This window comes from Lichenostomus cassidix, chromosome 8, assembly GCF_008360975.1.
Source record: "Lichenostomus cassidix isolate B80296 chromosome 8, HeHo_3.0, whole genome shotgun sequence".
NCBI lineage: Eukaryota > Metazoa > Chordata > Aves > Passeriformes > Meliphagidae > Lichenostomus > Lichenostomus cassidix.
The window spans coordinates 25,589,641-25,605,891 of record NC_139489.1 but is presented as its reverse complement, the minus strand read 5'-3'; the positions used below and the strand labels follow the sequence as shown (position 1 = coordinate 25,605,891).

Below are 16,251 nucleotides of genomic sequence, written 5' to 3'. Positions count from 1 at the left end.
CCTAAAGAACTTCCTGTTCCTTCCTGCAGCCCAGTGGGAGATGGAGCAGGAACACTGCTCTGGATCCTGAAAGGGTTTGGTGGAGCTCTGTGGGGAAGGCTGGGCGGGTGCTCCACACCCAGCAGTGCTGTGTCCCCAGCCGTGTCACAGCCTGGCAGGTGACACTGGCCATGGGCACAGGGACACATGTCCAGTGTGGGCAGTGCCATGGGAGGAGGATGTGAGGGTCAGCTGGGACATCTTTACAAGGCTCTGCTATTCCCAGTGAGAGTGGGAGGGTATAAAACAGTTCCAGTAGCTTGTTTATTCCCCCTCTGCATAAGAAAGACCTTTTTTTTCTTCCTTTTTTTATTACCCCAAGTACACTATGGGTTTGTTCTCTGCATGTCATTCCAGGAATTCCTCCCCAGTGAGTGTTTTGTTTTGTTTTGTTTTTTTCCAGGTCCAAGGCTTCTGACACAAAGGTATTGATAGAGGACCTAGCGAACGAAGTGAACACATGAGATGGCCACGTTCTCTTATTCCACATCCTTTGTTTTCTCATTCTGTTCCCCTCTTCCCCAAGTAACCCGATCTCTGGTACAGATCCAGCTGAAAACAGGAGAAAACACTGAACACGTTTTCCGAGCTCTTCCAGACCAGATCCTATGGACTCCAACAAGCTCACTGTGTTTCGTTTCTTTTCTTCTGGGTTAATTTTAATGTTCTATTTTAAACAAACAAACAAACAAACAAAAAATAAAATATTTTACTTTGTTTTGCCAATAAAGAGGACAGTTCAGGAAAGAAGGATTGTTTACAGTCTCAACAAGGACATACAAACCTTATCTGGATAACGAAGCATCATAGGGACTCCCTCATGGGACAGTGCCGAGAGCACACTCAGTTTCTGCTTGGCCCGGTTTTGACTGGTTGAAACCGGACTTTTTAAACCTGATTTTTTTTTTGTTGGTTTTTTTTCGGTTGTTTGGTTTTTTTTCCTTCATATCCAGCGCTGAGGCACTGGCTGCACTTGCAGGGAAAGTGCACTTAGAGCAGTATCTTCATTCATGAAGCTACTTTTTAATTTGATGTAACTTTTCTTATAATTTTTTGGAAATATGATGTATCTGTTGCATATAGTTTTCACATTATTTATGAAACTTAACAACCATATGAGAGTGATTTTGAGTCCTGTGCAATGAAGGTTGTAACGGTAAAACAAAGTGGGGAATGTAGATCTCCATCTCCAGGGCTGTGGGCTGAAGCCCTGCAAATACCCCTCTCGTGAGGCAACTTGCACCTGTGTGTACCTTCTCTCTCTTTTGTTTCTTTTCAATTTTATTTTAAACCAAAGTTTCTCTGATATTTTTTTAGTTGCTGCTGCTGCTTCTGGGCATGTCTCTTGTGCCGGTTCAAAGCCAACTTTTCCATGTGTGAAAGTAGTGCAGATGATCCTAAGGAAAGGAGAGTTGGTTCCCACCAACAGCACAAAACACTGGGTGAACAAAGGCTTTGGAACTTCATTCTGCAGATCAAAAAGTGCTTTTCAAAGCCTTAGGTGTGTCATGAGGGCATCTCAATCCGAGCAGGGAGCTTTTCAGGAGTTCTCCAGCAGCCCAGCAAAGTGGGGCAAGGCGAGGAGGTGGCAATTCCCATGGGACAGGGATGGGGATCCATCAGGCTGGGGTTTGGAAGTGGTGGTGTTTTTCAGGGAGCGTGGAGAGGACTGTGGTGTGCCTACCTGATGGGGAAGGTGAGATGGAAAACAGCTCTTCTGTGGCTTCTGGTTCAGCAAAAAGCCTCTGTTGGGCACTATCCTGGTGATCTGCCCCTTGCTTCATCTCATTATCCCAGTTTGGGAAGTGGGATGGGATACTTGAGCAGACCTGGGTAATATAGAGCTGTGCTGCTGAGCAAGTATGTTGGAAGAGAAATGTGAATTCGATGGTCTTGTTATCTCCCCGCCTGTAGGAAGGGAGACATGGAGACCTCAGTCCTGTCATCCTTCCCTTGGCATGCCTTGTTCTCCGTGTGACTGCAAGGGAAGGGTGAAGCTCCTCAGGTGGGATCCTGGTGCTGATGTCTGTCCAGTGACATCGCCTTTGGGCGATGGAATTGCAGGAATCTCTGCTCAGTTGCTGTTTGGTGGTTGTTTTCCCTAATTAGCCCAGTGTCTCCCACGGCCGGTATGTTGCATTTCCTCAGTTTGCCTGCTGTGCCTCTTGCCCAGAGGAACTGAAGAAGGAAACTTGGTTCTCTTCATTTGATTGGAAATAGATTAAAACTGTGCTGTGGTGCTGCTCCTCTCATCTCCCTCCATGTCAGGCTGCTCTGGAGGGAGCAGAGCTGGATGAGCTGGGGTTGTTCTGTCCATCCTCCTTGCCATGTATTCCCTGTGATAAAACTCCCTTAGGTCAGCTTTCCATACTTAAAGTGGAGCATTCCCATTTGGATGGAAGTGGAGTCTGAGATATAAAGCCCCTTCAAATATTTCAGGTTCCTAACTGGCATTGGTGCTATGTCCAAACCATGTGGGAATGAAGCCATCCCTGCCTGGGAGGTTAGGGGAGGGCAGAGAAGCAATCCAAAATTATTTGGATTAATTAATTAAAATCAGGTAACACCAGTGGTGTTAATTAAGCAAGTAGGGTTTTAATACAAAGAAACTGAGCTTTACTGGTAATTCTTTCTTTCAGAGGAACTTAAAGATACAGAGAGACATTGTGAGCTATTTGGTCTAGTGGAGGGTGTCCCTACCCTCAGCAGGGGTTTGGAACTGTATGGTCCTTAAGGTCACTTCCAACCCAGACCATTCCATGGTTCTGTGGTTTGGAAGTGCTGCCAGCCCCCTGGGAGCACTCTGCCTTCCTCAGCTGGGCTGGGGAGAGCAGGGCATGGCTGGGTGGCCTGTGTCCATCTGTCCATCCTGCTGCTCCACGGTCCAGCCCTCTGCTTCCCAACCTGGCGAGGAGGGTCAGGTTGCAAGTGATTAAATTCTTACTCTGTAGTGTACCCAAATCCTTATGGGAAGCAAGAATTCAGCATTTCCATCTGCTCTGCTCCTGTTCTGCTCTTTCTCTTCCCTTTTTCTGTGTCTTTGCTGGCAGGAGAAGTAAGAGGGAAAAAGGGAGGTGGCGTGCTCCGGCAAGCAAACATTATCTCCTAAAATAAAACATCATCCCTTTTGGTAGTGGAAATGCTGTCTCAGGGGAAAGCAGCCTGAATTCCCAGAAGTGTGGCTTTGAAAGGCTCCTAGCTCCCAGCCCTGTGTCTGCCTGTTCCCTCCCTCCCTCCCTCCCAGAGATTTCTGAGAAATCAGGCGTGCAGATTCCTCCTGAGAGCGAGCACTAAAGCCGCGATGGCTCCACGTCTACGAGAACATCTGGCCAATAAAGGGAGACCTAGTGAAGCAGAACAGATAGTGAGAGAAAATAGCCCTGTCGCTCCTTGGGAGCAGCAGGACCGAGGGGAGTGGGGACATTCCTGAGATGGCTTCGTTTCCTGAGCTGGGCTTTGCTCATGGGTGCTTGAAAACATTCCTGTTGGGAATGACAGAAGGACAGAGCAGAGTGAAGGGGATGTGAGATTCTGAGATTGGGGGGTTTATCCAGTGCTTTAGTTGTTGGGGTGCAGCTGGATGGGAAGTGGAAGCTGAGGAAGGTCTTTAAGCTCTGGCTGTCAGGTGTGCCCTTGTGGTTCAGTGGTGGTTGAAGGTTGAGTTGTGCTGCTCCAAGGGTGGTGTGGAGCTGCTTTGGCCTGGTGATTCCCATTAGGATGGTCCAGTCTGAGGAGAGGAGATGCCACAGTGTGGCTGGTGACTTCTGGAGATTCCCTTGGAACTTGGCTTCTCCATGCTGATTCCCGCCTGCTTTCCATCCTGCCACTCCTCTGGGCATTTTTGGGTTGCAGAGGGTGAGGTGTTGCGGCATCCAGAGTTTATTTGCTGGCTGGGGTTCCCTGTGTGGCTTTGGAACAATGTCACCAGGTCCCTGTGCTTGGGCAGGGCAATGCCATGTGCCATGGGTGCTTTCCTGAAGGGACAGCAGGGCAGGTTTGGGCTCTATGGACTCGGCAAGCAGGAGTGGGAGCTTCTCTGTCAATGAGAACCAATGCTGTCCCACCACATTTTAAAAGAAATGCATTTGCAGCTCTCATGGCTGCAGCCTGTATGTATCCACTAAGCTCCTACCTCTTTCATTCAGGTGCATTCCCACTCAGCTGGTGCTCATCCTATGCCTTTCCCAACCCCACTCCAGGCCCTCCTCATTCTCTCAGTGTCTTTGCTGTTTGATTCCAATGAAATGGGTCAGCCAGCAGCAGCCTTCAGCATGGACATCTTGGAATGTGGGAGATCTCTGGTGGAAATCCCAGCAGAGTTGGATCCTGCTGCTCCTACTTCCCTAAAAAAGCTTGTGCTGCTTGTTCTGCCTTTCTGCCAGCACTCAGCCACTGCCCCAGTGTGGCAGACAGGGAGGAACAGCATGTTCCTGGTTCAGGAGATAACAATCCCTGCGGATTTTACTCCCAATGAGCAGTGGGAGACAGTGTGAAGCCTTTGAAGTTTGCCTGTGTTTTGAACAGCTGAGTGGGTTTGGCCTTGTCCTGCAGGGATGCTGCCGTGCTCTGCTCACTGGGCTCTGGGGGGGCTGTGTCCCCAGTGCCAGGCCATGCCCAGGATGTGTCCAGGGGCTGGGACATGGCTTGGCAAGCTGGGGACACAAAAGCCACTTTGCTCACATGCTGCGTCCCAGCTCCATGTCCTCCCTCCTCTCCTCCGCCCTTCTGCTTTGCACTCGCAGGGGGAAGGTGATCTTCTGCCTTAAACATTGGGGTTTTTTAATTTACATTTTTATTCCAGAAGGCGATAGGATTGTTTTGTCTCCTTGGAAAAGAGGGGCTTGGGGCTCCTGGGGGAAGAGCGGGAAATCCCTACGGTACCTCTGCAGCAGTCACGGCTGGGCTCAGTGGCTGTCACCTCATCAAACCTTGCCTCCTTTACATGATGCCATCCCAAATTCCACACCTTGGGGCGAGTGTCACCTGCTGCCACCGTGGGGCTAAACTGGTGTGTCACCATCCCTGGGGGCTTCCGGAGAGGAGAGGAAAGGGACCCAGCATGGGGAGTGTCCCGATGCTGACACCCCAGCTGTGTTCCCGGTGGAGCCAAAGGCTGCTCCAGCCCCAGCACAGCTGTGGCAAAGTGGGCAAGAGGCACCGACCCTGCCTGGGAAGGTGTCCTGTGGCCTGACAGTCCCCCAAGCTCTATAAACCAAATTGCAAACTCTTCACTCCAGAGGAGAAATTGGGCATCCTGGTAGAACTTGCGATGACCTCTCCACCCCGTAGGTCCTCCTGGCGAAGGATCGGCGCTTGGAAGGAGCCCGGGGTGGAAATGCCAAAGTTCCCCCCAGGTCCTGCTGCCGCCTTCCTCTCCCCCTCCCCAGTGTGTTGGTCTAAATGATCTTTCTATGAAGCCCTGTAGATGTCAAAAGTAATTATGGAGTGTGATTAGTCCTCTGTGGGTGCTTTCTTTCTTCCCTCCTCCTTTCTCTTTTGCTATCCCCTTCTCCACTCTTCTGTTTTGGCTCAGTGGAAAAGGTGAGGACAAAGAATTGCCGCTTGCTTGGACTCATGATGTATCTGTGACTGCGCTATTAGCTGTCTCCTCCTTCCTCCCCAAATGGATATAATTTTTGAAGTGTGGAATTCCCTTCTTGATAAGTAGGTTTAAAAAAAAAAACAAAATACTGCACAATGTGATACTGTTTCATAGTTTCTAGGTGGTTGTATAAAGCAAAGTTACTGTGATTGTGTTTTTTCAAAGGAAAAAGTGATTGGTTACGAAATCTGTCCTTTTTTCATTATTACAAGCTCTTTGTTTTCCAATGATCTGATGGCTCTTTTGTCCCTGGTCTCTGTGTGTGTCTTCCCAAGTCCCACTCCTGTCCCGCCTCCACCCATGGAGCACTGGCTCCCACTGCTCTTGCTCTCTCGGGAGCTGTGGGATGTCGCTGGTGGCTGGAGGTGGGGCACATCCATGTCCTGGGAGGAGGTGGAGGTGCTTGGAGGAGGGAGATGTCTGCAGAGGGGTTGGAGGTGGGCAGGAGGGGCTCTCAGGAAGCAGCCCAGGGCTCAAACCCAACATGCCAGGGGCTGATCCTGCCCCGACTGTGCTGTGCCAGCCAAAGGCTCCTGGTCCTTCTGGGAGCTTTGGTTGCCTCTCTCCAGCTTGTCTCCAGTCCAAGGAGTTTTCCCGCCAGCACAGTGGGTGACCAGAGGCTGAGCAGCCCAGCCCCGGGTTGTTTGGGGTCTGTGCTTTCATTTCGCTCCTTAAATCTCCTCATCGTCTCTTGCAATCAATCTCCCTCCAGAAGTGAGCCCAGTGCCTTGAAATCACTCTAAGCCTGTTGCTGCTCACAGCAGCCGCTTCCCGGAGGTTTAATCCCAGCCACAGCTCCCTGCTGGCATTGCCTGGCTGGTGGCAGGAGCCCTCCTGCTGCCCTTGCTTTGGCACCTCACCCAGCTCCATGGGGACATCTCCCAGGCACGTTTCACCTCCACAGCCCAGGCAAAGGAGCCAGGATCCCTTTCTGGAATGGCATGGAGGTAAGGCTGGGTCCTGGTGTCGCGGGGGAGGTTGGACCCCAGTGCTGGGGGACAGGGTGAGGATGGACTCTCTGCCCTGGGCTCTTCCACGCTAAGCTCTCAGCTGGCTCCTCCTGCCTGGGAGCAGCCGAGGGAAGATGCTCTGTCTGTCCCCCATGGAGTCATCCCTGCTGTCAGTCAGCCCCAGTGGGGAAGGAAGCCCTTGGGCTCAGGTTTGGCTGTCATGGGGGCCCCAGGACCACCGGGGTGGCCGGGGATATTTTAAGAAGATAAAAGTGATTTCTTGCTGCTCGTGCTGGCAGGGGCCGGTGCGGCCAGAGCCAGGAGGATTAAAACAATTTCATAATCCTGGTGATTTCCTTTTGATCGGGATTATGAAACCAATCACGAATATCAAAAGCCACAGCTTAAAGCGGCAGCCGGAGCGGGGCCGGGACGCCCCGGGCCCCCTCAGACCTGCCGTGCCCCCCGGGGACAGCAGCCCTGGCACCCCCAGGTAAGCGCTGCCCACCCGGGACCCTCGTCCTGCCGAGTGGGGCCTCGGGAGGGAAGGATGTGGGGTTTTGGTGCGTGGGGAGCAGGCACGTGTGGCACGCTGGGTTTAGGGCAGGGATGTGTATGGATGCTCCGAGCTCGGCTCCCGCCATCCTGCCTGCAAAAGCCACGGCCCTGGCTCGCCGTGGGTCCAGGCAGGATTTGGCCTCCGGGAGCGCAGGAGAATGTAGCACAGCTGCAAACGTGTGATGCTCGCAGGAGGGTGCCGAGAGCCGGAAGGCTTTGCTGCTGGAGAAACCCCTCAGCCCCGGGAGCAGCGTCCCCATCCCGTCCCCATCCCGTCCCAGCCCCCTTGGCACCCGGGGAGGGGGCCCGGCTTCGCTCCGCCGCCTTCCCAGCCCGCAGCCCAGACAAAGGACATTCCTGAGAGCGGGCCAAGGCAGCGGGATCCTCCATCCCGGCCTGCCGCCTTCCCCTCCTGTGGAGTTCCCTGGGTGGCAGCGCGGGGTCACCCCCATGTCCCCAGCGTGGCGGTGGCCGCGGAGTTGTGGCCCTGCGGGGACCGGGCGGTCCGGGGCTGGCTTTGGCCGGGTGCCCCGGCGTGGGGAGCGCGCAGAGGAGGAGAGGAGGAGGAGGAGGCCGGGGCGGGAGGCAGGGCCAGCCACGGCCCCACAGCCCAGCCAAGCGGCTGAGCCCGGGCTCGGCTGGAGGGGCCGGGATTTGCTGGTTTGGCCGTTTTTTTTTTTAATTTCTTTTTTTTCCCCTCCCCTGCTTCCTTCTCTTCTTCCGCTTTCTTCTCCTTCTTCCCAGCCCTCTCCCGATGCTGCTCCGGGGGTAAGGACAGCCCTCGCATCCCGCCCGTGGCCCCATCCCACTCAGCCCGGGGCAGCGAGGGGCTGCGGGGGGCTTGGGGGCCCGAGGGGTGTCCCGGGGATGCTCCTGCAGCTCCGGCCGCGGGGGAGGCTCCTCCAGGGGTGCAGCGGGGACAGGATGCTCCCGGCGGGGTGCAGGAGCGCAGCGGCACCTGGGTGCCACCGGGCCCGCGAGGCTGGCGCACGACGAGTGCCACGTGTGACCCCGAGGGCCGGGGCGGAGCAGGGCTGGCGTCTCTCTGGTGGCACCTTCGGCGAGTTGTAGCCGGGAGGGATTTCTGTTCTGCGGAGTTCTGGGGCCCTGATTTGGCTCACAAAACGGCGGTTCCCTCCGTGTTTTCTTGCTGGATGCCACAGGCCGCCTGAGCCAGCGTCAGGGGATAGCCGCGCTCCCGCCCAGCCCCTGGCCACCCGCTTTGGGGAACCACCGATGCCCCACTGCTGCCCCGTTCCTCCTGCTCCCCAGCCGTGCTGGCATTGGGTCGGTGCTCTGGGTGGGTGGGTGTCCTCCTGCTGTGTCACCTCCCCGTCCCCTTCCTCTCCGGGCTCATGCCGGTGGCACTGCGTGCATTTGCCCGCAGGGCAGGTGGGGTGGTGCCGTTTGTGGAGGCACCAGGGTGGGTGCTGGGGGGTGAGGGCAGTGCAGGGGTCACTCCCTGGGTTTTGTCCCTGCAGGACTCATGGAGGGGAGCCCTCCCGCTGAGGCTCGGCGCCTGCCGCGGCCCCCCAAGCAGCACGGCCAGAGCGGCGGCCGGAGCTCTGCCCCGCCGGAGCGCCCCGAGGCAGCCCGAGGCCCCCACGCCGTGCTGGAGGGCAAGGTGAAGGCGCTGAAGGAGAAGCGGGCCGGGCGGCCGGGGACCCCCGCAGCTGCCCCCGAGCGCCCCTCGCCCAAGAAGCCGCGGCCCCGGCGGGGGAAGCCGGGAGCAGAGGTGGAGCCGCGGGCTCAGCTCCGCACCTACCTGACGGACGGGCTGCTGGATGGAGGGGAGCCTGTGCCCGACAGCCCCCCGGCCCCCCGCGCCGGCACCCCGGGGTTCTGGCGGGTTCCAGCGCCCAGGGGAGATGTGCCGGGAGGCGCCGAGCTGCCCCCGGACAAGGGCAGCAGGTCCTGGCGCTCTGCCTCCCTCCACGAGAGAGCCTCCCTGGATGAAGAGGCACGAACCCTGCCGCGGGACCGCGGGGGTCCCTCTGTGTCCCCCCCGACCGCGGAGAGCTGGGAGAGGCTCTCGCTGGCTGAGCGGGTGGAGAGGAACCGGCGGCTGCTGCAGGAGGTGCTGGGCCTTGCCGCACCCGGTATGTATTTTGGGAAGCTGGTGGCTCTTTCAGGACAGCTGGGGGAAGCGGGAGGGAAAACCTTTGGGGTGAAGGGAGTCCTCAGGGCCATTCTCCAGCCTCCCACGCTGCAGGTGCAGCTCCCTGCTGCCTCATACCCCAGGGCTGCCCCATCTTTCACCAAATGGGGGAGATGCCCACGAGATGCTCTGGGTGCTACCAGTCAGTCCCTTCTGCTGTCCTGGTGAGGAATTTCATTGCCAAAAGCAAGAGCAAGAAACTTTCTGGGACACCCCAGAGGGCATCAGTGACCCTTTGCAAGCTGCCACCAGAAAAGAGAATTAATTTCTCCTTTGATAGCATCTCCCCCAGTAGCCCCATGGCCCCATCCCTGCAGTCCCACACCTACAGCTCCTTTGGGATCTCCCAGAGCCAACCATCTGGGAGAGCCCTGCAGAGGGTGTTGGGATGGGATATATGGGGGGTGCTGCCAAGAGGGGAGACCACAATGGTGGCTGCCATCCAGCCAAGCTTGACGCCTTGCCCTGTCCTGCATTTCAGAGATGCCTGCGAGTGACGGGGACTGGGACTCAGGGGTGTCACTGCAGGACGCCGAGGGCTGCAGGTAGGTCAGTCCCAGAGATGGGCATTTCCCTCTTCCCTGCTTCCCATCTTGCATTTTAAATGCACCCTGTGGAGCAGCTCCAGGGAAGGGCTGAGGGCAGCTGGTGAGGGAGCATGGCTGGGCTCTGGTGATGCTTTGGTGTGAGAAGGGACAGGAGCTGGGTGTCCACGTGGTGTCTGAGCACAAGGGGTGCCAGGATGCCAGGGCAGGAAGGGAGCTGGGGAAGAGGATGGGACAGAAATTTGCTCCAGGTGCTTAAGAGGATCGAGGTGGCAGGTGTGTGTAATCTTGTTGGACTAATGAAAAACCTTAGAGGTATGGACTAAAAATAAGGAGGTGGGACAGGCAGGTGAGAGGCTGGGGGCTGCATGGGGTAAAACAGTGAATGGGGAAAGACCCCCCCGCCCAGTATTGTGGTTACTGGTTCTATTCTGCTTTGCTCTGGCAGCTGCATCAGTGATGGGGGGTCAAGGCAGAGCTGGGGATGCTGCACCTCCCGTGAGCAGGGGCAGCCAAAGCCTGGGGGAAGCCTGGCCCCCCATGGTGCTGCTGGGGGCCCAGCGTGTGCCCACTGTCCTGCACTGAAGAGGTTAAGGCCAGCCTTCCCGAAGCGACTGCCTGAGCTGATTATTTTAATCAGGAGGATTAGGGCCATGGCCAACCGGGAAGGCAGTGCTGCAGCAGGGAGAGCTGACAGGTCCCCCACCCTGCAGTCAGAGGGGTGTGGGAGAAGACCCCCTGCAAGGAAGGGAAGGCAGCAAGACAAGCATAGGGGTTCATCCCAAACCTACTTGCCTCTCCACTGCCGTGGGATTTACCCTGCTGGGGATGGGAAATAGCGCCTGCCTCAGTTTCCCTGTCCACCTCCGGGATGCCCGTGCACAAAGTGCTGCCTCGGCTGAGCCCGTGCCGCGCTGTGTGGGTGCTGAGCCTGCCCCCCAAATCTCACCTGGCACCGGGGGTGAGGGGTGCCCGCCCGGCCATCCCCCGGCGCGGCCGCCAGCCCGCCCATGAATGGCGCCCGAGCCCCGCTCTCCCCGGGCAGAGCAGCCTCGTCGTCACTGTTAAAGCACGTCTAATCCCTGTTATTTTTTCCTAATCCCGCTCCCCGCTGCGGGGCTGCAGGGCCTTTGTCCCCGGGCAGGAGCTCGAGCTGAGCCCGCGGCACGAGCAGGCCAAGCAGCTGCTGCAGCGCGCCCGCATGAAGGCTCGCACGAACCCGCTGCGCGCCAGCCACGACATCCTCCTGCTGCCCGCCGCCCTCCCGCACCCCAGGTCAGTGCCACCCTCCTGCCCCCGCCGTGTTCCCGGGGCCGCAGCTGTTTTGGGACACACCTGGAGCGTGCGGCTGTGTGTGTGGAGCGTGCACACGGGTGTGAAGCCGGGATGTGACCTGCAGTGTGCACGGTGCAGCCTCCTGGATGCAGGAGCATCCCCTGCCTGACCTCTTGGCGGCACAGTATTTGGGGGTGTTTAGCTAAGTGTGTTTTGTGATCACATGGAGGTGTTAATGGTGGGAGGATGGCGTTTCCCGGCTGATGGGGAATGTTTTCCCGGGGGAGGCTCGCTGCTGGAGGCTGGACCACAGCGGCATCTCGCCATGTGTGCCGGGTCATGTGCGGTGTGGTGTTCCCGGAATGATTAACCACACACCTCGGGGCAGGAAAGGGGCGATGGAGGTAAAGCCACGGCAGCGGGGAGGTGCCGCAGCCTGTCCGGATTCCAGCTTCAGGCTGCAGGGAAGCAGGGCTGTACACAGCCAGGGGGCACCGGGCAGACTTTCCTCTTTGCCCCATCTTTTGCATCGGGTTTTGCCCCTCCCGCCCCGCTCTCCCAGGGTTGCCGGGCAGCCCCTGCAGCTCGCCCGCGTCCGTCTGTCTGTCCCCATGGCAGGGAGCCCAGCGGGAGGCCCAGCGTCGCCCCGCGGGACGGCGGCAGCCTGAGCGACTCGTCCAGCGGGGAGTCGAGCTGCGGGCGGCCGCGGCGGCCGAGGGGACCTTCCCCGTCCCGCGTCCGCTTCGAGGACGAGTCCGCCCGGGACGCCGAGGTGCGATACCTGGAGCGGCTGCAGCTGCGGCACCGGCGGGCGCTGGGCTCGGCGCTCCCCTCGCCGGAGCCGGCCGGCAGCAGGCAGCCGGGGGACAGGGCTGGCCAGCCCAAAGCCCGCAGTGGCGACCTCGTGGCCGGGGGCAAGTGCAGCGCCTGCGGCTCCTTCCTCGGTGCTGCCGCCGGCCGGGGCGCGGACACGCAAGCTGCCCCCGACGCGGTCAGAAGCAGCCCTGCGGCACAAAGAAGCGTCCCAGGGGATAGCAGGGGGCCGAGCACTGCCCAGACGGAGCCCAAAATCAGGCCTCTGGGCCCCGGAGGGTCCCCGCTGTGGATCCTGCCCTCCCGGCAGCGCATCCACACCGAGAAGATCAAGGAGACCTACATCGGGGACGTCACCTACATTGACGAGGTGGACTCGGCCCTGGAGAGCACTGACACCTCGGACGGCTGCCGGACGGACAGCGAGGAGGCAGGACCCCGCAGCCCCCACCTGCGGGGGCACCGGGACCCCCGGACTCGAGGGCACAGAGCTCCCCGTGCCGCCCCGCAGCCGGAGGCGAGGGCCAGGAAGGGGACGTGCGTGGCCAGCGGTGGCCCCGGCGCAGAGGATGGGGACTCGGTTAGTGCCACAAAGCAAACGGCGGCTGTTTGCCCCTCACCACCGGGAAGAACCAGCAGCCGGGGAGATGGGGAACCCCATCGGCATCTGGGGGGCAGCAAGGGAGTGGGAAACACCGCTCGTCCCCCGCAGCAACCCAGTGAGCCCCAGGAGCCTTCCTCGCAGCTGAGGACCAGCACCCCCATTCCAGGCACCCACATCCCTGCTCCCCCTCCTACCAAGAAGGCCTGCTCCCAGGTGCCTTGCAGGAAAGCCCTGTTCTCCAGCAGCAGCCGCCAGGCGTCGAGCCAAGGAGCCCGGGGCCCGGAGCCGGATGCTGGCAGCGGTTCCCCACCCCAGCCTAGGGGCACGGCAGGGCCGGGCCAGCGGCGCGGTCCCTGCAACCCCAGGTGGCTCCCGGGGAGCCCCGTCCGTGCCTTGTCCACCAACAACTGCAACAACACCCACGGGCAGGACACTCCGGGGGCGGGCAGAGGTAAGAGACCCTCGCACGGGGTGCTGGGGCGTCCACAATGAAGCAGGCGTGTGACTGTCTCGCTGCGGTTCCAGGGGCATTGTCACACCCCGGCGGCAGCCCTGTCACCCCCGTGCCCCCGGAGGCTGCCGGTCCCGCCGGGGAAGGTGCCGGGACACCAGGAGCGCAGCAGCAGCACCTAGCCGGGAGCGCAGCACACGGGTGAGTGAGCGTGAGGGGCTACGGCATCCCAAATCTGCAGCCCTGAGCATCCCTCCTGGGCTCTGCTGGATGCTGCCGGGCTGAGCCCCCTGAGGATTTCCGGTGGGACTCAACCCTTCGTCTCCAATAACCTCGCAGAAACGACAGTATGGGGGTGACAATGTACCTGTGTGTGGGGGGAGCTGCGTTTCCCCACTTCTTGATCTGCCAGGGGTATTACAGCAAATGTGGCAGAAGTGTTTCACCGATGTAAGGTTCTCCCCTTTTGGGGAAAATCAGCTGCCTTGGGGCTTTCCTGCCAGCCCTGTGCCTGGGACTGCATGTCTCAGCCTGGCAGGAGAGTTCCGAGGTGGTGCTGGGTCCTTTGAGCCCATTGGCAGGATGTGATCCCTTAGGACAGAGCAGGGGAATTCTGAGAGGTGTTAAACCTCTGAAATAATGGGGAAAACAGGAAGGGAGCCTTTCGGGTCACAAACTTGTGTGTGTTGGGTCACTGCTGCAGGGATGCAGCTGCCCCCTAATCTCACCATGCACCCCAATCTCACTGTGCTGCAGCTCTCCAGGCTGCCCAGGTGGGTGCAGGATGCAGTCCTGCTGCTGCCCCAGACACGGTGGGTGACCACCATCCCTCTCCACACAGGGAGTCAGCACGGCCCGTGAGCCGCAAGGGCAGCAGCGCTTCGGCCTCGGGGCTGAAGAAGCTCCTGTGCAGCCTGAGCCAGAGCACCAAGCAGCGCCTGGGCCGCTTCCGCTGCTACAGCATGGAGCAGCTCCCGGCCCCTGGCGGCTCCCCCACGGGTGGCCCAGGAGTCAAGAAGTCACCGTCCCTGCAGTCCCTGCAGCTGGTGAGCTTGGACGTGGCCCCATGTGGGGGGTGCCCACGGGGAGACAGGGGTCCTGTAAGAGACGGGATGCTGGGCTGGGAAGATGTGTTCCTGGACATGGATTTATGGCTCCGGTGGTCCTGGAGGGATGTGGGGGCATGCGCCACCCCAAACCTGCTGAGTTTGGAAAGCCTGGAGCCAGCTGGGAAGTGGAAGGGGCAAGGAGGGAGTGGGATAGTGGAAGAGCAGACATGTTCCTCATCACCAGTGAACTGGGGAGTACTCCAGGGGGTGGGATGCCCCAATGCCCCCCGTTCCTTCAGCACATCAGTGGGTGAAGCACTGCAGCACTGCACAGTGTCTGTCCCCATCTCAGCCAGGTGCTTTTCCCCAGGTGTCACCCTTCTGCCAGCCCCAAAAAGCTGCCTCTATCCAGAGCCTGCATCCCCAGCTGGGCAAGGCACCCCGTGCCAGCGCCTACCTCCTGCCCCAGACCACGGCTGACAGGTAGGATGAGGCCCAGTGCATCCCTGCCGTGCCCGGGAAGGCTGTTCCAGGGTGCTGTGGTGGCTTGGTGCAGCCTGGCACTGCATCACCCTGTCTCCAGCAGCTTCCCGTGTCCCCACTCATCCATCTTCCCTCTCCACAGGAAGGGGGGCTCAGGGCCGCGGCGCTCGCTGAGCGTGGAGGACATCGGGGCTCCTGGCCTGCTGCGTGCAGTGGGGCGTGTGGTCGAGGTCTTCCCTGATGGCACCAGCCAGCTGGAGCTGCAGCGACCCCCCCAAGGCGCCTTCGGGTTCTCTGTCACCTCTGGGCATGGCCGGCCTGACACAGGTATTGTGAGATCATCCCAAAGCTTTGGCACAGTTCCTCCATAGTGCCTCTCGTCCCTCCTCAGGAGTGAGCTTGGGCACGGGTGTAGGGAGCTCCTCCATTGCTGCTGAGCCACAGAGAGGTGATGGCAGATGAGGGGATGCTGCCATGCTGGCTTCCACCAGACACAATCCCACGTGTCCATCAGCACTTGGCTTGGGACACGCAGCCCATGCAAAGGCCGTTGATCACAGGGTCCTGTGCAGCCCGAGGCAGGGAGGGCTCTCACCCATCCCTGTTCCCTCCGCAGGTATCTACGTGCAGGAGATGGCGGATGCCGGCACAGCCAAGCTCTACGCAGGGCTCCTGGGCGTGGGGGACGAGATCCTGCAGGTCAACGGTGCTGCTGTCTCGGGGCTGGGGCTGGCCCGCATCCGTGAGCTGCTGCTCCAGGCGGACACCCTGTCCCTGCGCGTGCTCCGGCACCGCCCAGCGCCGCGGTAGCCCTGGCACGGCTCCTGAGAAACCCGGCAGGAGGAGGAGGATGTCCCAGGGATGTCCCAGGATGCTGCAGGATGGCACGGCATGGACCAAGCTGCAGTGCCAAGACCTGTCCTTGCTCCACTGCAGTGGGGGCACGTGGCTTTCCTGGCCCTCTGTGACAGTGTGGGACCAAGGACCTCCCAGAGTCCTCCAGGAGCTGCCCAAGTGTGGGGACAGGGGACAGCCTGGCCCCAATAGGGTTGGGTGGGTCTGTCCTGCTGGGCACTGGGGTGAGCAGCATGGGGACACACCATTTCCATGACCCCAGGAGTCACAGGGCTCCCTGCCAGCACTGCCACCCTGTGCTGGAGGACTGGTGGGGTCCTTTTTAAGTTATTTCAAACGGAAACCCAAAAATACATCTCTGCAATAACAAAACAGTGCCCTTGGCTTGTGGCATGGAGGGGCTGGGGTGGTGCTTGCTGGTGTGAGGCATTTGCTACTTGTTTTGCCATGGCCCTGCTGCTCCACCAGCCACCTCCTGACAGTGCTGTGCTGCTGGGGGGCCCTGGGCAGGCAGATGGGGGGCTCAGCCACCTGCATGGCTCCTTGGGGAATTTGAGGGGTTTTTTTTCCAGCCATGGAAGCAAAACACATCCTTGGGATGAGTCTCTCCAGCAGCAGTGGCATGGCAGCAACGGCTGCCCTCTGTACATTGGTGCCCCAATCTGGGTATAGCAGCCGGCAGCATCCCCCACATCTGGGAACAGCTGCCCACAATGCTGAGGTCACCCCAGAAAATGCAGATGCTGCTTATGCCTCAAAAGCCAGGAGGGTGACGCCTGGCAAATGCTGGTGGGAGAGGTTTTCCCACTCCCTGGTGCCAGGAGACCACCAGCTTGGCCCAGGAGTAAGAGTCAGGCAAGAAGGACCAG

General features: G+C 59.4%; 2 protein-coding genes across 4 annotated transcripts in view; both read left to right on the top strand.

The window, feature by feature from the left end:
• The window catches only part of XPR1 (xenotropic and polytropic retrovirus receptor 1), a 102,711-nt gene extending 101,922 nt beyond the window's left edge, over nucleotides 1-789 (top strand). The window contains exon 15 of the mRNA XM_085068578.1: nucleotides 443-789. Within this exon, the coding sequence (XP_084924704.1) occupies nucleotides 443-503 (61 nt within the window). The 3' untranslated portion in view covers nucleotides 504-789. The remainder of the gene's footprint in view (nucleotides 1-442) is intronic.
• Nucleotides 790-944: 155 nt separating this feature from the next.
• KIAA1614 (KIAA1614 ortholog) lies at nucleotides 945-15,754 on the top strand. Of its 3 annotated transcripts, none has more exons than XM_085068576.1 (10): nucleotides 945-7,084; nucleotides 8,631-9,248; nucleotides 9,789-9,852; nucleotides 10,978-11,127; nucleotides 11,746-12,995; nucleotides 13,070-13,196; nucleotides 13,837-14,041; nucleotides 14,415-14,527; nucleotides 14,670-14,854; nucleotides 15,144-15,754. In XM_085068576.1, exons 2-10 carry the CDS (start codon nucleotides 8,636-8,638, stop codon nucleotides 15,335-15,337), a joined length of 2,901 nt encoding a protein of 966 aa, XP_084924702.1. In that variant the 5' UTR covers nucleotides 945-7,084; nucleotides 8,631-8,635; the 3' UTR covers nucleotides 15,338-15,754. The 3 variants fall into 3 exon arrangements, with proteins under 3 accessions (XP_084924702.1, XP_084924703.1, XP_084924701.1); XM_085068577.1 differs by lacking the exon at nucleotides 945-7,084 and adding an exon at nucleotides 7,741-7,809; XM_085068575.1 differs by lacking the exon at nucleotides 945-7,084 and adding an exon at nucleotides 7,821-7,917.
• Nucleotides 15,755-16,251: the final 497 nt, after the last annotated feature.